This window comes from Takifugu rubripes, unplaced genomic scaffold, assembly GCF_901000725.2.
Source record: "Takifugu rubripes unplaced genomic scaffold, fTakRub1.2, whole genome shotgun sequence".
NCBI lineage: Eukaryota > Metazoa > Chordata > Actinopteri > Tetraodontiformes > Tetraodontidae > Takifugu > Takifugu rubripes.
The window spans coordinates 559,171-584,297 of NW_021821635.1; the positions used below are offsets into that span (position 1 = coordinate 559,171).

The window sequence follows — 25,127 nt, forward strand, 5'->3', positions numbered from 1 at the left end:
TTCTTGTTATGGCTAACTGGCTAACTGGCTAACTGGCTAACTGGCGGCCTTTAACCGAGCTCCACCAATCAGACGACAGCGTCATGAGTGGGCCGACAGTCCTGAGCTGATGAGAGAAGAGATGTGGAGGAGGTACAGGGGAACTCAATGCTGCAGGTAAGGCTTCAGGTAAGGCCACGCCCCTTCAGGTGACATCACTGCATTTCCATTGTCCTGCTAGAGCGACTCTTCAACACCTTCTGGAAGAGATCGTCTGGAAAACAACCACAAACAACAGTGGCAATCCATCAGTGTCCACCAGAAGAAACAGGAAACAGGAAACAGGAAACAACTCACTGTCCTTGAAGCTGTTCACGCCAGCCTGTAAGACCCAGAAGAGACCACATTCATGGACCATGACTCCAAGAACCAGTCACACAATCAGATGCTGCATGTTTGCGTGCTACACAACTCACCCTGGAGGGCAGAGCTGCTCTGGGGACGGCTGCAGGTCCGTCAGCTTGTTCTTGGTCCAACTTCAGAGCTGCAGAGACACAAAGAGACAACGTCTAAACTGCTGCAGGTTCAGGAGACTGTCTCCTCCTGGACCTCCAGAGTCTGTCTCCTCCTGGACCTCCAGAGTCTGTCTCCTCCTGGACCTCCAGAGTCTGTCTCCTCCTGGACCTCCAGAGTCTGTCTCCTCCTCCTGGACCTCCAGAGTCTGTCTCCTCCTGGACCTCCAGAGTCTGTCTCCTCCTGGACCTCCAGAGTCTGTCTCCTCCTCCTGGACCTCCAGAGTCTGTCTCCTCCTGGACCTCCGGAGTCTGTCTCCTCCTGGACCTCCAGAGTCTGTCTCCTCCTGGACCTCCAGAGTCTGTCTCCTTCTGGACCTCCAGAGTCTGTCTCCTCCTGGACCTCCAGAGTCTGTCTCCTCCTGGACCTCCAGAGTCTGTCTCCTTCTGGACCTCCAGAGTCTGTCTCCTCCTCCTGGACCTCCAGAGTCTGTCTCCTCCTGGACCTCCAGAGTCTGTCTCCTTCTGGACCTCCAGAGTCTGTCTCCTCCTCCTGGACCTCCAGAGTCTGTTTCCTGCTGGACCTCCAGAGTCTGTCTCCTTCTGGACCTCCAGAGTCTGTCTCCTCCTCCTGGACCTCCAGAGTCTGTTTCCTGCTGGACCTCCAGAGTCTGTCTCCTTCTGGACCTCCAGAGTCTGTCTCCTTCTGGACCTCCAGAGTCTGTCTCCTTCTGGACCTCCAGAGTCTGTTTCCTGCTGGACCTCCAGAGTCTGTCTCCTTCTGGACCTCCAGAGTCTGTCTCCTCCTGGACCTCCAGAGTCTGTTTCCTCCTGGACCTCCAGAGTCTGTCTCCTTCTGGACCTCCAGAGTCTGTTTCCTGCTGGACCTCCAGAGTCTGTCTCCTTCTGGACCTCCAGAGTCTGTTTCCTCCTGGACCTCCAGAGTCTGTTTCCTCCTGGACCTCCAGAGTCTGTCTCCTTCTGGACCTCCAGAGTCTGTTTCCTGCTGGACCTCCAGAGTCTGTTTCCTGCTGGACCTCCAGAGTCTGTTTCCTGCTGGACCTCCAGAGTCTGTCTCCTTCTGGACCTCCAGAGTCTGTTTCCTGCTGGACCTCCAGAGTCTGTTTCCTGCTGGACCTCCAGAGTCTGTCTCCTTCTGGACCTCCAGAGTCTGTCTCCTTCTGGACCTCCAGAGTCTGTTTCCTGCTGGACCTCCAGAGTCTGTCTCCTTCTGGACCTCCAGAGTCTGTTTCCTCCTGGACCTCCAGAGTCTGTTTCCTCCTGGACCTCCAGAGTCTGTCTCCTTCTGGACCTCCAGAGTCTGTCTCCTCCTCCTGGACCTCCAGAGTCTGTCTCCTTCTGGACCTCCAGGTAGGACCCCAAGTCTGTCTCTTCGGACCTCCAGAGTCTGTTTCCTGCTGGACCTCCAGAGTCTGTCTCCTTCTGGACTCCAGAGTCTGTCTCCTCCTCCGGACTCCAGAGTCCAACCCTAACCCTAATAATCCTTCTGCATGCTTGTGTCATGTGACTGTCATGTGACTGTAGCAGAGACTCACGGAGAGGCTTGAGGATGCTCCCGATGGCCTGTGGACGACCCCGTGGTGGCCATTCGGTCGGCGTCGGCGATGGCGACCTTGGTTGACGTACACGGTGTAGTTCCTCTGAAAGACAGACAGGCGCTCAGCAGCAGCTCTACAGACGCCTTCAGCAGCGTGAGCAGAGACCGACCACGGCCAAGCTCCAGCCTGGCGCCCTGCAGGGCCGGGACCCGGGTGTGCGAGCTCATCCCCCCGCTGACCAGCAGGACCCTCACCCAGGTGATACCGCAGCAGCGCCGACAGCTCCACGCCGTTTGTGCCTAGGAGATGGAGACCAGAACCAGGGTGAGCAGAACCAGCGGAGCAGAACCAGGGGGAGCAGAAACCAGGGGGGAACAGAACCAGGGGGAGCAGAACCAGGGGGAACAGAACCAGGGGGAGCAGAACCAGGGGGAGCAGAACCAGGGGGAAACAGAACCAGCGGGAACAGAACCAGCGGGAGCAGAACCAGGGGGAGCAGAACCAGCGGGAGCAGAACCGGGGGGGAGCAGAACCAGGGGGAGCAGAACCAGGGGGAGCAGAACCGGGCACTCACGCATCAGCCGGCTGAGCTCGCCGGGCGGCAGCGCGTTGAAGGCCTCGTTGGTGGGAGGCGAAGAGGCTGAGCGCCCCCTGCTGGCTCAACAGTTGCGTCATCCCTGCTGTCTGCAGGGCACCGACCAGGAGGCTGAGGGAGGGGGGGGGGGGGACCTGAGATTACTGATCTGGGGTCAGAACTGGGGTCACTGAGCTGCACCCAGCGTCCCATTTAAGGATCAAAGGGCAGATGCTTGAGATGAAAGAGACTGAGAAGGACGTTGATCGTAGTTCCGACTTCATCAGTCACCAGCTCACCTGAAGCGGTCGTCGTCCTTCAGGACGTCCATGATTGTCCCTGTGGGCGGAGTCAGGAGTTTGTCCACAGTGAACAAGGTGGCAAAGCGTCCGGTCTTGTCATGAGCGGCGATGCAGGCGTTCTCGATGCAAAGGTTCTAGCAGAACAGTGAGAGAACGTGGGAACGTGGGACGGTGGGACGGTGGGACGGTGGTCACCCTCCCCGCTCAGACACCAGAACGTTGACAGCTGCTGAGGTTAGATGGCTCACGTTTCTGTAGACAAACACTCGCAGTCGGAGTCCACCCAGCGTCTCCAGCTCCTGGCCGTGGTACAGAGCCTGAGAGGACAGCTGGCCCTTCACCAGGTGGTTCCGCAACAGTTTTCGGAGCTCTGGAGTCATGGCAACACTTCCTGTGACACAAACACCCACAGCTCCCTCAGAGACGCTCATCCAGGAGGTGGACCAGACCTGGATCTGGACTCACCTTTGAAGGCCTCGTCCAGGGGAGCCAGCATGGTCAGAGCCTCAGAGCCCTTCAGGTGCGACACCAGCCCAGCATCCACAAACAGTTGGGTTGCTACGGTAACAGACGAGCCTTCGGCCAACTCCAGCAGGACCTTGGCTGAACACGCAGGAACAGTGGAAGAACCGTTGTTGCTGTGGTAGCACAGAGCAACACAACACACCCCGACACACAACACGTGTGACGGGGTGTGTGACAGGGTGTGTGACAGGGTGTGTAACCATGTGTGTGACGGGGTGTGTGACAGGGTGTGTGACAGGGTGTGTAACCATGTGTGACAGAGTGTGTGACAGTGGGTGTGACAGGGTGTGTAACCATGTGTGTGACGGGGTGTGTGACAGGGTGTGTAACCATGTGTGACAGAGTGTGTGACAGTGGGTGTGACGGGGTGTGTGACAGAGTGTGTGACAGGGTGTGTAACCATGTGTGTGACGGGGTGTGTGACAGGGTGTGTAACCATGTGTGACAGAGTGTGTGACAGTGGGTGTGACAGGGTGTGTGACAGAGTGTGTGACAGTGGGTGTGACGGGGTGTGTGACAGTGGGTGTGACGGGGTGTGTGACAGAGTGTGTGACAGGGTGTGTAACCATGTGTGTGACAGTGGGTGTGACAGAGTGTGTGACAGGGTGTTTAACCATGTGTGACAGAGTGTGTGACAGTGGGTGTGACGGGGTGTGTGACAGAGTGTGTGACAGGGTGTGTGACAGGGTGTGTAACCATGTGTGTGACGGGGTGTGTGACAGTGGGTGTGACAGTTGCTAGCTGCTAACTGAGTAGCAGTGTGCAGTTGTGCTGTCAGTTCTCTGGTTGCATTAATACTCATCACAGTATTAATACACATCTCAGTCTTAATGATATTCCTACTCAGTCTTAATGATATTCCTACTCAGTCTTAATGATATTCCTACTCAGTCTTAATCATATTCCTACTCAGTCTTAATTATATTCCTACTCAGTCTTAATGATATTCCTACTCAGTCTTAATGATATTCCTACTCAGTCTTAATGATATTCCTACTCAGTCTTAATGATATTGCTCATAATTACAGAGCGGGACTGTCACTTCGGCCTTTCCAGCTGTTTCAGCATCAGCGCAGCTCTGACTGATGCTTGCTAGATGTTCCTTCAACGGTGCTGCTGCGTCTGCGCCTGGTACCTGAGTCTGGGATGAGCAGCTCACTGACATAGTGCACGACACCGTTGGTTCCCAGCTGATCTCTCTTGGTGACGATGGCCTTCCCGTTCAGGGTCATCTGGTCTCCGTCACAGCCCACCTCCAGAGTGGCGCCCTGCAGCGTCTCCATGGCGCTCCCTGACACGATGGACTCGGAACACTGCACGTGTCTCAGCATGTGAAAGTTGAGCAGGTCTGAGGACACAGTCACAGCTCAGAGACAGCACAGCTGGACAGCACAGGTGAGCGTGAGTGCCTCCTGCTGGTCACCTCTGAGAGCTACAGGGTCTCCCAGAATCCTGTTCAGGGTCTCCTGAGGAATCTTCTGGAAGGCCTCATTCGTGGGAGCAAAGACGGTGTACGAGCCCTCACCTTCCAACAAGGAGGTGAGACCTGCAGCAGCCATGGCCGCCTGGAACACACACACACACACGCACACACGCACACACACACAGGAAGTGTGAGTCTAGAAACCTCTGGGACTCTGCTGCAGGTGCCGACCGCCTCACGCTCACCCGCAGCCTCTCCAGGTTGTCGTCCAGGTCAATAATGGCGTTGACGTTGTTTGAGATGGCTGTAATGACGCGGTCGACCACGTGCACGATGCCGTTAGAGGCACGTTGGTCAGGTTTGATCAGACGAGCACAGTTCACCGTCACGATCTGAGGAGGAAGACGACCTTCAGCTACAGGCTGCTGACAACCATCAGCGCAGTGGTGTGTCAGGGTCAGGGTCAGGGTCAGGGTCAGGGTTAGGGGGTTAGGGTCAGGGTCAGGGTTAGGGGGTTAGGGTCAGGGTTAGGGGGTTAGGGTCAGGGTCAGGGTTAGGGGTCAGGGGTTAGGGGGTTAGGGGGTTAGGGTCAGGGTTAGGGGGTTAGGGGTCAGGGTTAGGGGGTTAGGGTCAGGGTCAGGGTTAGGGTCAGGGTTAGGGGGTTAGGGTCAGGGTTAGGGGGTTAGGGTCAGGGTCAGGGTTAGGGTTAGGGTCAGGGTCAGGGTTAGTGGGTCAGGGTTAGGGTTAGGGCTAGGGTCAGGGTTAGGGGGTTAGGGTCAGGGTTAGGGCTAGGGTTAGGGTTAGGGTCAGGGTTAGGGGGTTAGGGTCAGGGTCAGGTCAGGGCTAAGGTTAGGGCTAGGGTCAGGGTTAGTGGGTCAGGGTCAGGGTCAGGGTTAGGGTTAGTGGGTTAGGGTCAGGGTTAGGGCTAGGGTCAGGGTTAGGGGGTTAGGGTCAGGGTTAGGGCTAGGGTCAGGGTTAGGGGGTTAGGGTTAGGGTCAGGGTTAGGGCTAGGGTCAGGGTTAGTGGGTTAGGGTCAGGGTTAGGGTTAGGGTAAGGGTCAGGGTCAGGGTTAGTGGGTCAGGGTTAGGGCTAGGGTTAGGGTTAGGGTTAGGGTCAGGGTTAGGGGGTTAGGGTCAGGGTAAGGGTCAGGGTAAGGGTTAGGGCTAGGGCTAGGGCTAGGGTTAGGGCTAGGGTCAGGGTTAGTGGGTCAGGGTCAGGGTCAGGTTAGGGTTAGTGGGTTAGGGTCAGGGTTAGGGCTAGGGTCAGGGTTAGGGGGTTAGGGTCAGGGTTAGGGCTAGGGTCAGGGTTAGGGGGTTAGGGTTAGGGTCAGGGTTAGGGCTAGGGTCAGGGTTAGTGGGTTAGGGTCAGGGTTAGGGTTAGGGTTAGGGTAAGGGTCAGGGTCAGGGTTAGTGGGTCAGGGTTAGGGCTAGGGTTAGGGTTAGGGTTAGGGTCAGGGTTAGGGGGTTAGGGTCAGGGTAAGGGTCAGGGTAAGGGTTAGGGCTAGGGCTAGGGCTAGGGTTAGGGCTAGGGTCAGGGTTAGTGGGTCAGGGTCAGGGTTAGGGTTAGTGGGTTAGGGTCAGGGTTAGGGCTAGGGTCAGGGTTAGGGGGTTAGGGTCAGGGTTAGGGTCAGGGTCAGGGTTAGTGGGTCAGGGTTAGGGTTAGGGTCAGGGTTAGGGCTAGGGTCAGGGTTAGGGGGTCAGGGTCAGGGTCAGGGTCAGGGTCAGGGTCAGGGTTAGGGCTAGGGTCAGGGTTAGGGTCAGGGTTAGGGCTAGGTCAGGGTTAGGGGGTTAGGGTCAGGGTCAGGGTCAGGGTTAGGGCTAGGGTTAGGGTTAGGGTTAGGGTTAGGGCTAGGGTCAGGGTTAGGGGGTTAGGGTCAGGGTTAGGGCTAGGGTTAGGGTTACCCCGTTGCTGTAGTGGTGGATGTGGACCGGGAAGTCCAGGTACATGGATGCAAAGGAGGAGCCATGTTTCAGCTCTTCAGACGTCAGCCGGCGATTGACCATGTGATAATGAAGAGCGTTGAGCAGCTCGATGTTCACGTTGCTGACCAGAGCGTCGAGGATCTCCTGCAGCAACACAGAGGAAGATCAGACGTGTCCAAACATCAGGCCCAGGTTAGTGTTGATAATTCTGTGTGTGTGTCAACCTGACCTTCATCACACACACACACACACACACACACACACACACACACACACACACACAGACATACATATACACTGGTGTCTGACTGGTGGCCGGGGAGCACTCACTGTGGGCAGGGCGGCCCAGGCCTTGTTACTGGGGGCGAAGAACGTGAAGCTTCCTGGACCTTCGATCTCCTCCTTCAGCTTCGCCCGCTCAGAGTACATCTGAGTGGTGGAGGCTCCGACCACAGCCAGGGTGTTGTAGATGTTCACCAGAGGCAGCTCTGCAGGAACGAGAGAAGAGCCGGCACCTTCAAACACTCACGTCGGTCTTTGGTATAGAAGAGCATCAGCAACCATGTTTGAACATTTTGGCAGAATCATTATTAGAGCACGAAAAGGCTCTTCTGTGGTTTCTGGAGGTCCTACCAGCAGGACAGCCTCTCGTTCCAGGAATCCGCTCATAACCTGGGCAGCACTCGTATGAAATCACCCTGTGGGAAGCAAGACACCATATGAGCATCCATTTCCTGTTTGCAGCTCAACCACTTCCTGTCTGCAGCTCAACCACTTCCTGTTTGCAGCTCAACCACTTCCTGTTTGCAGCTCATCCATTTCCTGTTTGCAGCTCAACCACTTCCTGTTTGCAGCTCAACCACTTCCTGTTTGCAGCTCAACTATTTCCTGTTTGCAGCTCATCCATTTCCTGTTTGCAGCTCAACCACACAGGCTGTGTCCATAACCCCCCCTATACCCTACATAGGCTGTGTCCATAACCCCCCCCATACCCTACACAGGCTGTGTCCTAACCCCCCCCATACCCTACACAGGCTGTGTCCTAACCCCCCCTATACCCTACACAGGCTGTGTCCATAACCCCCCCTATACCCTACATAGGCTGTGTCCATAGCCCCCCCTATACCCTACATAGGCTGTGTCCATAACCCCCCCCATACCCTACACAGGCTGTGTCCTAACCCCCCCCTATACCCTACACAGGCTGTGTCCATAACCCCCCCTATACCCTACATAGGCTGTGTCCATAACCCCCCCCATACCCTACATAGGCTGTGTCCTACCCTCCCCCTATACCCTACACAGGCTGTGTCCTAACCCCCCCATACCCTACATAGGCTGTGTCCTAACCCCCCCCCCCATACCCTACATAGGCTGTGTCCATAACCCCCCCCATACCCTACATAGGCTGTGTCCTAACCCCCCCCCCATACCCTACATAGGCTGTGTCCTAACCCCCCCTATACCCTACATAGGCTGTGTCCATAACCCCCCCTATACCCTACATAGGCTGTGTCCTAACCCCCCCTATACCCTACATAGGCTGTGTCCTAACCCCCCCATACCCTACATAGGCTGTGTCCATAACCCCCCTATACCCTACATAGGCTGTGTCCTAACCCCCCCCTATACCCTACATAGGCTGTGTCCTAACCCCCCCCCCATACCCTACATAGGCTGTGTCCTAACCCCCCCTATACCCTACATAGGCTGTGTCCATAACCCCCCCTATACCCCTACATAGGCTGTGTCCTAACCCCCCCTATACCCTACATAGGCTGTGTCCTAACCCCCCCCATACCCTACATAGGCTGTGTCCATAACCCCCCCTATACCCTACATAGGCTGTGTCCTAACCCCCCCATACCCTACATAGGCTGTGTCCATAACCCCCCCCCCCCCCCCCTATACCCTACATAGGCTGTGTCCATAACCCCCCCCCCCCCCCTATACCCTACATAGGCTGTGTCCATAACCCCCCCCATACCCTACATAGGCTGTGTCCTACCCTCCCCTATACCCTACACAGGCTGTGTCCTAACCCCCCCATACCCTACATAGGCTGTGTCCTAACCCCCCCCCCCCATACCCTACATAGGCTGTGTCCATAACCCCCCCATACCCTACATAGGCTGTGTCCTAACCCCCCCCCCATACCCTACATAGGCTGTGTCCTAACCCCCCCTATACCCTACATAGGCTGTGTCCATAACCCCCCCCTATACCCTACACAGGCTGTGTCCATAACCCCCCCTGTACCCTACATAGGCTGTGTCCTAACCCCCCCTATACCCTACATAGGCTGTGTCCATAACCCCCCCTATACCCTACACAGGCTGTGTCCATAACCCCCCCCTGTACCCTACATAGGCTGTGTCCTAACCCCCCCTATACCCTACATAGGCTGTGTCCATAACCCCCCCTGTACCCTACATAGGCTGTGTCCTAACCCCCCCTATACCCTACATAGGCTGTGTCCATAACCCCCCCTATACCCTACACAGGCTGTGTCCATAACCCCCCCATACCCTACACAGGCTGTGTCCTAACCCCCCCTGTACCCGACATAGGCTGTGTCCTAACCCCCCCTACAGGGAACAGGGAATGAGGGAACGAGTGAACGAGGGAACGAGTGAACAGGGAACGAGGGAACGAGTGAACAGGGAACGAGTGAACAGGGAACGAGTGAACAGGGAACGAGTGGGTTCAGAGTTAGGCTGCTCGCTCGTGCACTACTTTTCGCAGTGCATTGTGGGATACATTGAGTGCACTGGGGGGGGGGGGGGGTCCTCTCGGTGCCTCCAGAGCCTCCCGATGTTCTGCAGCCTCACGAGAACCTCGTTAACATCACAGCAGACATATAAACTCCTGAGAGTGGAACATCAGCAGTTTCCATGACATCACCCACAGAACAACAACGCCGCCGGTTCTCCCATCATGCACTGGGAAATATGTTTGGTCTGGATCTGACCCGGTATGAGGAGGAGACGCCCCATGGAACAGCACAGGCTTCGGTGTGGGCGGAGCCTTCAAATCATCAACACCTTCAACATGAACTCCTGACAGGTGAGATCCAAACAAGAGCGACTGAGACCTGCTTCAGCTGGACTGGACACAACACAAAGACCTGCAGGAGACTTCCTGTCGGATCATGTGGACTATAATCAATCACGGAGACGTCCTGCAGCAGAACTGGGCTCCAACTCCTGGACTTGGAAACACACCAGAGAACCAGAACCACCTCATGGAAAAACACTAAAGCACCAGCAGGAGAGCAAATAAAAGGCTCCGAGAGTCTGAGCGTCCCGAGGTCTCAGGACCAGGCAGGAGACCTGGGGACCTGGCAGGAGACCTGGGGACCAGGCAGGAGACCTCAGGACCAGGCAGGAGACCTGGGGACCAGGCAGGAGACCTGGGGACCTGGCAGGAGACCTCAGGACCAGGCAGGAGACCTGGGGACCAGGCAGGAGACCTGGGGACCTGGCAGGAGACCTCAGGACCAGGCAGGAGACCTGGGGACCAGGCAGGAGACCTGGGGACCTGGCAGGAGACCTCAGGACCAGGCAGGAGACCTGGGGACCAGGCAGGAGACCTGGGGACCTGGCAGGAGACCTGGCGACCAGGCAGGAGACCTGGGGACCTGGCAGGAGACCTCAGGACCAGGCAGGAGACCTGGGGACCTGGCAGGAGACCTCAGGACCAGGCAGGAGACCTGGGGACCTGGCAGGAGACCTCAGGACCAGGCAGGAGACCTCGCAGGAGACCTGGGGACCTGGCAGGAGACCTGGGGACCAGGCAGGAGACCTGGGGACCTGGCAGGAGACCTGGGGACCAGGCAGGAGACCTGGGGACCTGGCAGGAGACCTGGCGACCAGGCAGGAGACCTGGGGACCTGGCAGGAGACCTCAGGACCAGGCAGGAGACCTGGGGACCAGGCAGGAGACCTGGGGACCTGGCAGGAGACCTCAGGACCAGGCAGGAGACCTGGGGACCTGGCAGGAGACCTCAGGACCAGGCAGGAGACCTGGGGACCTGCGTCCCACTGCTGCTTCCTGCCCCCCCCCAGGTCTGAATGTGGTGGAAGGGTTGAGGTTGTGCCTCAAATCCAACATCGAAGCAACTCTGAAAAGAAATCGGATGAAACTGGACGTGTGTCATCGGTGAGGGCGGGACTGAAGGGACAGACACGCCCCCTTCCTGTCCCAGCTGACGCTGCTGGGCGCTACTGGGAGCTGCTGGGAGCTACTGGGTGCTGCTGGGTGCTACTGGGAGCTGCTGGGAGCTACTGGGTGCTACTGGGAGCTACTGGGTGCTGCTGGGTGCTACTGGGAGCTGCTGGGTGCTACTGGGAGCTGCTGGGAGCTACTGGGAGCTACTGGGTGCTACTGGGAGCTGCTGGGTGCTACTGGGAGCTGCTGGGAGCTACTGGGTGCTACTGGGTGCTACTGGGTGCTACTGGGAGCTGCTGGGAGCTACTGGGTGCTACTGGGTGCTACTGGGTGCTGCTGGGTGCTACTGGGAGCTGCTGGGAGCTACTGGGTGCTACTGGGAGCTACTGGGTGCTACTGGGAGCTACTGGGTGCTGCTGGGTGCTACTGGGAGCTGCTGGGAGCTACTGGGTGCTACTGGGAGCTGCTGGGTGCTACTGGGTGCTACTGGGAGCTGCTGGGTGCTACTGGGAGCTACTGGGTGCTGCTGGGTGCTACTGGGAGCTGCTGGGAGCTACTGGGTGCTACTGGGAGCTGCTGGGTGCTACTGGGTGCTACTGGGAGCTGCTGGGTGCTACTGGGAGCTGCTGGGAGCTACTGGGTGCTACTGGGAGCTGCTGGGTGCTACTGGGTGCTACTGGGAGCTACTGGGTGCTACTGGGAGCTACTGGGTGCTGCTGGGTGCTACTGGGAGCTGCTGGGAGCTACTGGGTGCTACTGGGAGCTGCTGGGTGCTACTGGGTGCTACTGGGAGCTGCTGGGAGCTACTGGGTGCTACTGGGAGCTGCTGGGTGCTACTGGGTGCTACTGGGAGCTGCTGGGTGCTACTGGGTGCTGCTGGGTGCTACTGGGAGCTACTGGGTGCTGCTGGGAGCTGCTGGGTGCTACTGGGTGCTGCTGGGAGCTGCTGGGTGCTACTGGGAGCTGCTGGGAGCTACTGGGTGCTACTGGGTGCTACTGGGTGCTACTGGGAGCTGCTGGGTGCTACTGGGTGCTACTGGGTGCTGCTGGGTGCTACTGGGAGCTACTGGGAGCTGCTGGGTGCTGCTGGGTGCTGCTGGGCGCTACTGGGCGCTACTGGGAGCTACTGGGAGCTACTGGGAGCTGCTGGGTGCTGCTGGGTGCTGCTGGGAGCTGCTGGGCGCTACTGGGCGCTACTGGGTGCTACTGGGTGCTACTGGGAGCTACTGGGCGCTACTGGGTGCTACTGGGTGCTACTGGGCGCTACTGGGAGCTACTGGGAGCTGCTGGGTGCTACTGGGAGCTACTGGGAGCTGCTGGGAGCTACTGGGAGCTACTGGGAGCTACTGGGAGCTGCTGGGTGCTACTGGGAGCTACTGGGAGCTACTGGGAGCTACTGGGAGCTGCTGGGTGCTACTGGGAGCTACTGGGTGCTGCTGGGAGCTGCTGGGCGCTACTGGGTGTTACTGGGCGCTGCTGGGTGCTACTGGGTGCTACTGGGCGTTACTGGGCGCTACTGGGTGCTACTGGGAGCTACTGGGTGCTACTGGGAGCTACTGGGTGCTACTGGGTGCTACTGGGTGCTACTGGGTGCTACTGGGAGCTACTGGGAGCTACTGGGAGCTACTGGGTGCTACTGGGAGCTGCTGGGTGCTACTGGGTGCTGCTGGGAGCTGCTGGGTGCTACTGGGTGTTACTGGGCGCTGCTGGGCGCTACTGGGTGCTACTGGGTGCTACTGGGTGCTACTGGGAGCTACTGGGAGCTACTGGGAGCTGCTGGGTGCTACTGGGTGCTGCTGGGAGCTACTGGGTGCTACTGGGTGCTACTGGGTGCTACTGGGAGCTACTGGGAGCTACTGGGAGCTGCTGGGTGCTACTGGGCGCCCTGCTTCCGTGGAACAGCGTTTACATGCCAGATGTGTGTTTTGGCTCAAGCCTCTGATTATTCCAGCAGATGGAAGCTGCTGGCACGGCCACAAAGATGGCGGCGGCGCTCCAGCAAAGCAAACACAGCCGCCTGCACAAACTGGCCCAGCATCAGCCAATCAGAGGGAGGGCAGCGGCGTGGCCTCAAACATCAAAGGTGGTGAAAATGATCAAAGGGAGTCCAACTAGTTCTGTCAGGGTTCTGGATGGTCAACAACCATCATCGATCACATGATGACAGCAGGTGAAATTAATGTGGGGGGGGTGAGTGTGTGGGGGGGGGTTTGTGTGTGTGTGTTTAGTGTGCGTGTGTGTGTGTGTGTGGGGGGGGACCATGACACAGGATCGGGCAGCGTGGTGTATTTTGATCCAATTGGCTGATTCTATTGGTCGGTCCTGTCAGGCTCAGCTGGGTTGCCATGGTAACCAAAGCTGCTCCTCAACAGGCAAAGTGTCAAACGTCGTTAAAGTGTGATTCCAAGAATGTCTGACAAATACACAAGATACACACACACACGCACACAGACACACACACACACACACGCACACACACACACACACGCACACACGCACACACACAGACACACGCACACACACACACACACAGACGCACACAGACACACACACACACACACAGACACACACACACACACATATGCACACACACACACACACACAGACACACGCACACACACACACACACACACTCTTGACAGCCTTTGGGTTCCAGAGCTGCTGTTTGCTCTCATTCTGGGGGAGGGGTCACCAGGGAGTTGTGAATGTTTCTTTGACTGACCTCTGATCTAGCTATCGGCCACTCTCTCTCTCTCTCTCTCTCTCACACACACACACCCACACACACACTGACTGGTGTGTGTGTGACCGCTGGGTCCAGTTGCAGCCTGACGTTTCTCTGCTTTACCAACAACATGAAGGTTCTGCGAGAACGTCCGAGCGGTCAGAGGTCAGAGGTCAGGGTCAGGGGCAGAGGACATTCGCCTTTCATGGCATCGCTGGCTCCACCCTCCCCTGCACTGTCACCTTCAGTCTGGTCTGCAGAACCACTGAGAACCACCAAGATGTCAAGATCCTCAAGGGAACTCTGGGAGTTCCAGGAGAGCTCTGGAAGCTCTGGGAACTCTGGAAGCTCTGGGAACTCTGGGAGTTCCAGGAGAGCTCTGGAAGCTCTGGGAACTCTGGAAGCTCTGGGAACTCTGGGAGTTCTGGGAGAGCTCTGGGCACTCTGGGAGTTCTGGGAACTCTGGGAGTTCTGGGAGTTCTGAGAGTTCTGGGAGAGCTCTGGGCACTCTGGGAGTTCTGGGAACTCTGGGAGTTCTGGGAGTTCTGGGAGAGCTCTGGGCACTCTGGGAGTTCTGGGAGCTCTGGGAACTCTGGGAGTTCTGGGAGTTCTGGGAACTCTGGGAGTTCTGGGAGTTCCGGGAGTTCTGGGAGCTCTGGGAGCTCTGGGAGTTCTGGGAGAGCTCTGGGAGTTCTGGGAGTTCTGGGAGCTCTGGGAACTCTGGGAGCTCTGGGAGTTCTGGGAGAGCACCAACACCAACATTCGGAAGGTGTGAAAAGAGCGGACACTGATGGTTGTGCCAGATGTTGGTGGTCCAGAGGAGACAGAAGAAGCGAGCCAGTCAGCCAATCCCAGCGTCACTTACGTGGGCTTCCCGCAGACCTTCCGATGGTACCACTGTTTACAGTTGGTGAAATATTTCCTGTTGGAATCGCTGAGACGCTGCATGGCACAAACGTTGGGCCTGGAACAGAACCAAGTCAAGAACAGTCATCTGGTTACTGTTATTCCTGCTATTCCCGTGTTATTCCCATTATTGCTGTGTTATTCCCGTGTTATTCCTGTTATTCCCATTATTGCTGTGTTATTCCCGTGTTATTCCTGCTATTCCCGTGTTATTCCCATTATTGCTGTGTTATTCCCGTGTTATTCCTGTTATTCCCGTGTTATTCCTGTTATTCCCATTATTGCTGTGTTATTCCCATTATTGCTTTGTTATTCCCGTTATTCCCGTGTTATTCCTGTTATTCCCGTGTTATTCCCATTATTGCTGTGTTATTCCCGTGTTGTTCCCGTTATTCCCATTATTGCTGTTATTCCCGTGTTATTCCTGTTATTCCCATGTTATTCCTGTTATTCCCGTGTTATTCCCGTTATTCCCGTGTTATTCCTGTTATTCCCGTGTTATTCCCATTATTGCTGTGTTATTCCCGTGTTATTCCCGTTATTCCCATTATTGCTATCGATCCTCACACCGAGGCTTCAGTCACATCTGCACCGTCTGACGTTAAACTTGTCCAAATGTCCAAATCTAATTTCCAAATTGGAAAAATGTATTTAGTTCTTTTTTAATTGTGATTTTTTAAATTAATTAATGTAATTCATGAATACCATCATACGGATTAATACAAAAACGAACATTTGGACTTTTATAAAAGTTTATGAGAACACGAACCAGCTCCTGCACCGCAGGTTCTGACCCGGGTCTCCCGTCAGAACCGTAAATGACGTCAGCTGAGCCGCGGCCCGCTCACACTCACCCCTGCTGGCTGCCCCGGATCCGGCTGTGCCGCAGCACCGCCTGGTACGGAGACTGCGTCGCGCACGCAACCAGGACGAGGCTCAGACCCAGGACCGAGACCAGGACGTTCATCTTCAGCCACAGGAATGATATGCTCGTGTTCTGTCGGTGTTCCGGACTCCGCAGACCTGGAGGTGGGGCGGTTTATACGACCCAGAACAGGCGGAGGCGGAGCGGGGGAGGCGGGGTCGAGGGGCCAAACGCACCACAGAACCGAGTCCTGGAGCTCCGCAGACCTGCAGCTCTGTGAGGTCCAGTGGTCTTGGACCTGACTGGTTCTCCACAGACAGACAGGTAGGCAGGAAGACAGGCAGAAAGACAGGCAGGAAGACAGGAAGACAGGCAGGCAGGAAGACAGGCAGGAAAAAAGAAAGAAAGAAAGAATTCCTCAGCAGTAATACAGAGAACATTAATGTCACCCTACGCCCCCTGCTGGACGCTACAAACCCTCCTGCCTGTCTCTCTGCCTGTCTCCCTGCCTGTCTCCCTCCCTGTCTCCCTGCCTGTCTCTCTGCCTGTCTCCCTCCCTGTCTCTCTGCCTGTCTCCCTCCCTGTCTCCCTGCCTGTCTCTCTGCCTGTCTCTCTGTCTCCCTGTCTGTCTCCCTGCCTGTCTCCCTGCCTGTCTCTCTGCCTGTCTCCCTGCCTGTCTCTCTGCCTGTCTCCCTCCCTGTCTCTCTGCCTGTCTCCCTGCCTGTCTCTCTGCCTGTCTCCCTCCCTGTCTCTCTGCCTGTCTCCCTGCCTGTCTCTCTGCCTGTCTCCCTCCCTGTCTCTCTGCCTGTCTCCCTGCCTGTCTCTCTGCCTGTCTCCCTCCCTGTCTCCCTGCCTGTCTGTCTCCCTGTCTCTCTGCCTGTCTCCCTGCCTGTCTCTCTGCCTGTCTCCCTGCCTGTCTCTCTGCCTGTCTCCCTGCCTGTCTCTCTGCCTGTCTCCTCCCTGTCTCTCTGCCTGTCTCCCTCCCTGTCTCTCTGCCTGTCTCCCTCCCTGTCTCCCTGCCTGTCTGTCTCCCTGTCTCCCTCCCTGTCTCTCTGCCTGTCTCCCTCCCTGTCTCTCTGCCTGTCTCCCTCCCTGTCTCCCTGCCTGTCTCCCTGCCTGTCTCTCTGCCTGTCTCCCTCCCTGTCTCTCTGCCTGTCTCCCTCCCTGTCTCTCTGCCTGTCTCCCTGCCTGTCTCCCTCCCTGTCTCCCTCCCTGTCTCCCTGCCTGTCTCTCTGCCTGTCTCCCTGCCTGTCTCCCTCCCTGTCTCCCTGCCTGTCTCCCTGCCTGTCTCCCTCCCTGTCTCTCTGCCTGTCTCCCTGCCTGTCTCCCTCCCTGTCTCCCTGCCTGTCTCTCTGCCTGTCTCCCTGCCTGTCTCCCTCCCTGTCTCCCTCCCTGTCTCTCTGCCTGTCTCCCTGCCTGTCTCCCTGCCTGTCTCCCTCCCTGTCTCCCTGCCTGTCTCCCTCCCTGTCTCTCTGCCTGTCTCCCTGCCTGTCTCCCTGCCTGTCTCCCTCCCTGTCTCCCTGCCTGTCTCTCTGCCTGTCTCCCTGCCTGTCTCCCTCCCTGTCTCTCTGCCTGTCTCCCTGCCTGTCTCCCTCCCTGTCTCCCTGCCTGTCTCTCTGCCTGTCTCCCTGCCTGTCTCCCTCCCTGTCTCCCTGCCTGTCTCTCTGCCTGTCTCCCTGCCTGTCTCCCTCCCTGTCTCCCTCCCTGTCTCCCTGCCTGTCTCTCTGCCTGTCTCCCTGCCTGTCTCCCTCCCTGTCTCCCTGCCTGTCTCCCTCCCTGTCTCTCTGCCTGTCTCCCTGCCTGTCTCCCTCCCTGTCTCCCTGCCTGTCTCCCTCCCTGTCTCTCTGCCTGTCTCCCTGCCTGTCTCCCTCCCTGTCTCCCTGCCTGTCTCCCTCCCTGTCTCTCTGCCTGTCTCCCTGCCTGTCTCCCTCCCTGTCTCCCTGCCCTGTCTCCCTCCTGTCTCTCTGCCTGTCTCTCCCTGCCTGTCTCCCTCCCTGTCTCCCTGCCCTGTCCTCTCTGCCTGTCCGCCCTGCCTGTCTCCCTGCCTGTCCTCCCTCCCTGTTCTCTGCCGGTCATCCCTGCCTGTTCTCCCTGCACTGTCTCCCTCCCTGTCTCCCTGCCTGTCTCTCTGCCTGGTCTCCCTGGCCTGTCTCCCTCCCTGTCTCGCTGCCTGTCTCCCTTGCCCTGTCCTCCCCTCCCTGTCCGTCCCTGCCTGTCCTCTCTGCCTGTCTCCCTGCCTGATCCTCTTCTGCCTGTCTCCCGGCCTGTACTCCCTCCCTGTCTCCACTGCCTGTCTCTTCTGCCTGTCTCCCTGCCTGTTCTCCCTCCCTGTCCTCCCTCCCTGTCTCCCCTGCCTGTCTCCCTGCCTGGTCTCCCTGCCTGTCCTCCCTGCATGTCTCCCTGCCCTCTCCTCATCTAATGCCCATTAAAGGTCAGATCTGGGAGCGCTGGCTCCAGCCTGGGGGGGGGGGGGGGGGGTTGTATAGGGTTGGGGGGGTGGGCGGCTGTTTCTCCTGCAGCTTCAGTCGAGATGCTTGTTGAAGACGTTGACCTACTTCACGTGGTGCCTGTCTCTCTGTCTCTCTGTCTCTCTGCCTGTCTCCCTGCCTGTCTCTCTGCCTGTCTCCCTGCCTGTCTCCCTGTCTCTCTGTCTCCCTGCCTGTCTCCCTGCCTGTCTGTCTCTCTGCCTGTCTCCCTGCCTGTCTTCCTGCCTGTCTCTCTGCCTGCCTGTCTCTCTGCCTGTCTCCCTGCCTGTCTCCCTGCCTGTCTGTCTCCCTGTCTCTCTGTCTCCCTGCCTGTCTCCCTGCCTGTCTCTCTGCCTGTCTCCCTCCCTGTCTCCCTGCCTGTCTCCCTCCCTGTCTCCCTGCCTGTCTCCCTGTCTCTCTGTCTCCCTGCCTGTCTGTCTCCCTGTCTCTCTGTCTCCCTGCCTGTCTCCCTGCCTGTCTCTCTGCCTGTCTCCCTGCCTGTCTCCCTGCCTGTCTCTCTGCCTGACACGGAGCGTCTGCAGATGGTCCCAACGGGATAAAGAACAGGCGTTTTCCTGATCCCAACGCTTCCTTTGCTGCTGCCAGATGCTACGAGCTACGAGCGTTGACCTAAATTCTTCCTCCTCTGACTCTGCAGGAACTTTTTCCTCTTGTAAATATTTAAAAGCAGGAAAAGATCTCGCGTCCACCTGCAGCCGGACAACAGAACACCTTCAGCAGGAAGTGGCTGTGCTGACAGGAAACAGCCGATCCGACACTGTCGCCTTCAACATTCAACACAATCTTTATTTAAACTGTCAATCCCATCTTTGATTTTCTGGAATCTGAGTCGATTTAGTACAACAAGCTCCGCCCACTGCTTCACCTGGGGTCAGGCCCTGATGCTTTCACTGACCGTCGGAATTTGCAGTTTCCTTGAAAGCCACAGATGAGTGAAGCGCCATTAAAGAGCGTCTCAGACTGACCCAGCAGCACCTGGAAGCTTCCAGAAGATGAGGCGCTCGGCTGTGGTTATTACAGCGTAATAAACACACCTTCAGCCTGCTTTCAACAAGAAACCAACGGATGCACACCTTTAAAATCCAGTTTTATATTCAGGAAGCTCCAGAACATTCCGAGTCTCTTCCATTGGAGCAGCAGGCAGGTGAGCTTGGATCCATCAGAAGAAGGTGTTGGTCTCCTGAACTCTGGTCAGAGTGAGAGGTCTGGGCGCCCTCTACCATCCCTTCATTATTTACCCAGGCTGTGACGTCAGAACCCTTTTAAGCAGCAGGTTTGGGGCTGGTCTGTAGAAGCCATCACACAGCGGAACCGTCCAGCATGCAGGTCCAGATCCCGGACGACTCGGACTTTGTCTCGTTCAGAGACCAGTGTCTGGGGACGGAGGGCTGGGTCAGCCACTACAGCAAGAGGGGGGCCACAGTGTGGTGTCGTGAGGAGGGGGAGGAGAACCGCGGTGTCCAGAAATCAAGGTGAGCACCAGGAGGGTCTCCGGTGGACTCCAGCCTGATCGGGTCACCTCAGGCCCTGGGGAGGACTCAGGTTCCCGTAGCCTAGGTCTTTGTCTCCAACCTGTGCAAAGTCTTAGAAGCTTTAAACCATCAGGGCTGAGTGTCGGTCAACCAGGTAAGGTCAGAGCGTGAAGGAGCTAATGCTAATGCTAATATCAACGCTCAGAGGGAACATCCAGTTAGGATGAGTTGTACAAAGGTGATCGTTCTATGATGTGTGCGTGTGAAGACCTCCAGAATATAATTCTTTCAAGTGAAGCACCTTGATCTACGGCCACCAGAGACCTTCTGGGACCTTCACAGCCGTCACAGGACCAGAACACCCAGCAGCTGGGACGGGTCCGAGCAGGAGCTCACGTCTCGTCTGAGCTCTTGTGGATCTTCATGAACCTGAACCGTTGGAGTTCTCAGTTCCGTTCTTTGTTCTCATCCTCAACGTTTAAAAACACTGTTTCACCTGCTTCTCAAGCTTCTCCTGATGACGTGTGAGCTGTCAGATGATCCAGGAGCAGCTTTACTGGAACATTTCAGCTGACAAAGACCTGAAGCAGCAGCTGCTGAATGATTGATGCTGCCGCTCCTGCTGATTGAGTTACATGCAGTGGAAAACACGCCTGAGGTCTGTCAGAGGACGCGTCCTGGTGGGGACGTCTGACGTCTGTCAGAGGACGCGTCCTGGTGAGGACGCCTGAGGTCTGTCAGAGGACGCGTCCTGGTGAGGACGTCTGACGTCTGTCAGAGGACGCGTCCTGCTGGGGACGCCTGAGGTCTGTCAGAGGACGCGTCCTGGTGAGGACGTCTGAGGTCTGTCAGAGGACGCGTCCTGGTGAGGACGTCTGAGGTCTGTCAGAGGACGCGTCCTGGTGAGGACGTCTGACGTCTGTCAGAGGACGCGTCCTGCTGGGGACGTCTGACGTCTGTCAGAGGACGCGTCCTGCTGGGGACGCCTGAGGTCTGTCAGAGGACGCGTCCTGCTGGGGACGCCTGAGGTCTGTCAGAGGACGCGTCCTGGTGAGGACGTCTGAGGTCTGTCAGAGGACGCGTCCTGGTGAGGACGTCTGAGGTCTGTCAGAGGACGCGTCCTGGTGGGGACGCCTGAGGTCTGTCAGAGGACGCGTCCTGGTGAGGACGCCTGAGGTCTGTCAGAGGACGCGTCCTGGTGAGGACGTCTGACGTCTGTCAGAGGACGCGTCCTGGTGAGGACGTCTGACGTCTGTCAGAGGACGCGTCCTGCTGGGGACGTCTGACGTCTGTCAGAGGACGCGTCCTGCTGGGGACGCCTGAGGTCTGTCAGAGGACGCGTCCTGGTGAGGACGTCTGAGGTCTGTCAGAGGACGCGTCCTGGTGAGGACGTCTGAGGTCTGTCAGAGGACGCGTCCTGGTGGGGACGCCTGAGGTCTGTCAGAGGACGCGTCCTGGTGGGGACGCCTGACGTCTGTCAGAGGACGCGTCCTGGTGAGGACGCCTGAGGTCTGTCAGAGGACGCGTCCTGGTGAGGACGTCTGACGTCTGTCAGAGGACGCGTCCTGATGAGGACGTCTGAGGTCTGTCAGAGGACGCGTCCTGCTGGGGACGTCTGAGGTCTGTCAGAGGACGCGTCCTGATGAGGACGTCTGTCAGAGGACGCGTCCTGCTGGGGACGCCTGAGGTCTGTCAGAGGACGCGTCCTGCGGGGACGTCTGACGTCTGTCAGAGGACGCGTCCTGGTGAGGACGCCTGACGTCTGTCAGAGGACGCGTCCTGCTGGGGACGTCTGACGTCTGTCAGAGGACGCGTCCTGCTGGGGACGCCTGACGTCTGTCAGAGGACGCGTCCTGCTGGGGACGTCTGTCAGAGGACGCGTCCTGCTGGGGACGCCTGTCAGAGGACGCGTCCTGATGAGGACGTCTGAGGTCTGTCAGAGGACGCGTCCTGCTGGGGACGTCTGAGGTCTGTCAGAGGACGCGTCCTGATGAGGACGTCTGTCAGAGGACGCGTCCTGCTGGGGACGCCTGAGGTCTGTCAGAGGACGCGTCCTGCTGGGGACGTCTGACGTCTGTCAGAGGACGCGTCCTGGTGAGGACGCCTGACGTCTGTCAGAGGACGCGTCCTGCTGGGGACGTCTGACGTCTGTCAGAGGACGCGTCCTGCTGGGGACGCCTGACGTCTGTCAGAGGACGCGTCCTGCTGGGGACGCCTGTCAGAGGACGCGTCCTGCTGGGGACGTCTGACGTCTGTCAGAGGACGCGTCCTGCTGAGGACGCCTGAGGTCTGTCAGAGGATGCGTCCTGGTGTGGACGCCTGAGGTCTGTCAGAGGACGCGTCCTGGTGAGGACGTCTGACGTCTGTCAGAGGACGCGTCCTGCTGGGGACGTCTGACGTCTGTCAGAGGACGCGTCCTGCTGAGGACGCCTGTCAGAGGACGCGTCCTGCTGAGGACGCCTGTCAGAGGACGCGTCCTGCTGAGGACGCCTGTCAGAGGACGCGTCCTGCTGAGGACGTCTGACGTCTGTCAGAGGACGCGTCCTGCTGGGGACGCCTGACATCTGTCAGAGGACGCGTCCTGCTGGGGACGCCTGACGTCTGTCAGAGGACGCGTCCTGGTGAGGACGTCTGAGGTCTGTCAGAGGACGCGTCCTGGTGAGGACGCCTGAGGTCAGTCAGAGGACGCGTCCTGGTGAGGACGCCTGAGGTCTGTCAGAGGACGCGTCCTGCTGGGGACGTCTGACGTCTGTCAGAGGACGCGTCCTGCTGAGGACGCCTGTCAGAGGACGCGTCCTGCTGGGGACGTCTGACGTCTGTCAGAGGACGCGTCCTGCTGGGGACGTCTGTCAGAGGACGCGTCCTGCTGGGGACGTCTGACGTCTGTCAAAGGACGCGTCCTGCTGGGGACGTCTGACGTCTGTCAGAGGACGCGTCCTGCTGGGGACGTCTGTCAGAGGACGCGTCCTGCTGGGGACGTCTGACGTCTGTCAAAGGACGCGTCCTGCTGGGGACGCCTGAGGTCTGTCAGAGGACGCGTCCTGGTGAGGACGCCTGAGGTCTGTCAGAGGACGCGTCCTGCTGAGGACGTCTGAGGTCTGTCAGAGGACGCGTCCTGCTGGGGACGTCTGTCAGAGGACGCGTCCTGCTCTGAGGACGTGAGACCCGAAGGGATCCAGTCAGTCTCTCCGAGAGGGCGGAGTCAACCACATTAGCTGGGGCAGAGGCGGGACTACACCTGGGATAATAAGCCCCGCCCAGCTCTGTTCCTCTGAAACGTGATCATTATGTCTTTCTGTCTCAGATGAGGATTGTTTGTAAGGACGTGGACGCTGAGACGTTGTACGACGTCCTCCATGACACCAGCTATCGCAGCAAGTGGGACACCAACATGATCGACACGTACGACATCGCCAAGCTGACCGCCAACGCCGACGTGGGCTATTACTCCTGTCAGTGAAGCTAACTCACGTAGCATCATGCTAGCACTGTGCTGCTCCGCTTCAGGCTGTGTTCTGTGTGCAGGGAGATGTCCAGTCCCCCTGAAGAACAGAGACTTTGTGACCATGAGGTCTTGGCTTCCTCTTGGGAACGACTACCTGATCATTAACTACTCCGTCAAACACCCGGTGAGCAAAGTCTGAGAGGAGCAACATCTGAGCTGCTCCACAAAGATCAGACAAACGACCCCTGGTCGTCGGGTAGGTCATAACGCTGCAGCCATTCGTCTCCATAGCAACACCCTCCCAAAAAGGGCTACATCCGGGCGGTGTCCCTGCTGACCGGATACCTGATCCAGCCCACTGGAGCCACCTGCTCCACCCTGTACTACCTGACCCAGGTGGACCCCAGAGGTGAGGTCATGGAGCCCACGGTAGCATGGCTCTAGCTAACCATGACCCCCCCCCCCCCCCCCCATGTGTCCACAGGGTCCTTACCTAAGTGGGCGGTGAACAGAGTCTCCCAGTTCGTAGCACCAAAGGTAAAGTTCTCCTCTCCTGTCGATGAACCTTTCCTGGTCATGTGACCTCCGTCTGTCTCCACCCCCTCAGGCCATGAGGAAGATCTACAAAGCAGCTCTGAAGTATCCAGAGTGGAAGATGAGACACGGCCCAAACCTGAAGCCCTGGAGGTTCCCGGAGCAGAACGTGCTGCCGAGCATCAGCGTGTCCGAGCTGAGGCAGCAGCGGGTGGATTCTCTGGAGAACATCGACGAGAGCGGCGTGAGCGAGGAGAAGGTTCCTCACAGCGATGACGAGGAGACATAAACTCAGCAGGACGTCCTCCTGCCTGCTGACGTGTGTGTGTGTGTGTGTGTGTGTGAGAGAGAGAGAGAGAGCGACACACATGAAGTGAACCTGAACGCATCATTCTCAGCATTACCTACTGGCTTGGTGGCACCAGGTGTGTTCGGTGGCATCAGGTGTGTTCGGTGGCACCAGGTGTGTTCGGTGGCACCAGGTGTGTTCGGTGGCACCAGGTGTGTTCGGTGGCACCAGGTGTGTTCGGTGGCATCAGGTGTGTTTGGGTGAACTCAGATCAGTTTGGTTCCTTTTACTGATCAATAACCATTAACAACACTCCACATTTAAAGGTTCGTATTTTTCCAGCCCATTTAAACATCAAAATGTAACAGAATGTTTATATCTGTGATGTTAGCATGCTAACCTGCTAGCGCTGCTAGTCCTGTAATACCGCAGATCCTCTCTAGAGGTGATACCCTCATATTACAACAGCTCAGTTTCCATATTTCAACAATTATTTTACTTTGAAAGAAATCACGAAGTTCTAAACTCGCTTAGAGATTTTCATCACCACTAACAAAAACAACAACAAGTCTTGGAAAGAGTTTAGAGAGTTAAGTCCTGAACTCTGTCTGATCTCAGATGCCTTGTTTTGTTAATTATGTCATAACGATTTTAAAGATCCTGGTTTAAATTGGTTTTTAGACAAAAAAGAGTGTTTTTTAATCTTTGTTTCTTTCTGAGCGAGCTTATCCTTCGTCTGAGTACCGCTGCTGGCCGCACGGGGGCGCTGTTGGCCAACAGTTTGAATACTTTGGACATTTCTTCGTGAGGCCTTCACGGACTTCACGACTAGTGGGATTTGCACCCTTTTCTGGACGAAGGTTTCGTTTCCCGTGTGTGGCTGCAGGACAGGATGTGAAGAAGAAGCTCCAAACATCTCTGCCAGAGGAAACGTCTGCTTCCTGGAAAAGCAGCTGGTCTCCTGCTCCTGACCAGGCGCGATTGTCTCAGGCACTTCCTGTTTCCTGCCTGCACAGTTCTGATTGTTGTTTTGTTCTTGAGGAGGAAACTGCCCCTCATGAGAGAAGTCCTTCTCAGTCCTGTTCTTCCAGAGAGCGTTAAAGAGACAGTCGCTCATGTTGCCTCCTCGTATCCCTTTGATCACGAATAAAATCATATAACCTCTGGATTCTACTTTTCCTTCTTTGACTGAACTTGTATTTGTTTTGGATCCGCAGTACAGGTTGGGCTTTCAGAGTTACACTTTGGAGATGAATATGACCCACAAGAGTCACATGGAGCCTTTTGTACATCTTTCCCTGTAAATCAGTAGAAGATCAATCAATCAATCAATCAATCAATCAATCAATCAATCAATCATACAAATCTCCAACATACATAATCCAAGTCAAGTATTTTATTGATAAAATATAATGCTCCTAATTGTTTAGTATAAACTTA

The 25,127-nt window shown here is 57.1% G+C and overlaps 2 protein-coding genes across 3 annotated transcripts; one reads left to right on the forward strand and one right to left on the reverse strand.

Annotated features, from left to right (window-relative positions):
* Positions 1-6: 6 nt before the first annotated feature.
* Positions 7-15,725, reverse strand: LOC115248424 (transforming growth factor-beta-induced protein ig-h3-like). The gene is made up of 11 exons (XM_029832127.1): positions 15,451-15,725; positions 14,556-14,654; positions 7,430-7,494; positions 7,127-7,284; positions 6,776-6,940; positions 5,120-5,266; positions 4,875-5,016; positions 4,587-4,799; positions 456-523; positions 337-361; positions 7-253 (listed from the first exon to the last, which is right to left on the reverse strand). Exons 1-11 carry the CDS (start codon positions 15,561-15,563, stop codon positions 195-197), a joined length of 1,254 nt encoding a protein of 417 aa, XP_029687987.1. The 5' UTR covers positions 15,564-15,725; the 3' UTR covers positions 7-194.
* LOC115248425 (START domain-containing protein 10-like) lies at positions 15,553-24,849 on the forward strand. Of its 2 annotated transcripts, none has more exons than XM_029832132.1 (6): positions 15,553-15,625; positions 22,724-22,871; positions 22,945-23,048; positions 23,156-23,273; positions 23,349-23,401; positions 23,472-24,849. In XM_029832132.1, the coding sequence occupies exons 1-6, from the start codon at positions 15,578-15,580 to the stop codon at positions 23,685-23,687; spliced, it is 687 nt and encodes a 228-aa protein (XP_029687992.1). In that variant the 5' UTR covers positions 15,553-15,577; the 3' UTR covers positions 23,688-24,849. The 2 variants fall into 2 exon arrangements, with proteins under 2 accessions (XP_029687992.1, XP_029687993.1); XM_029832133.1 differs by lacking the exon at positions 15,553-15,625 and adding an exon at positions 15,693-15,785.
* The last annotated feature ends 278 nt before the right edge of the window (positions 24,850-25,127 follow it).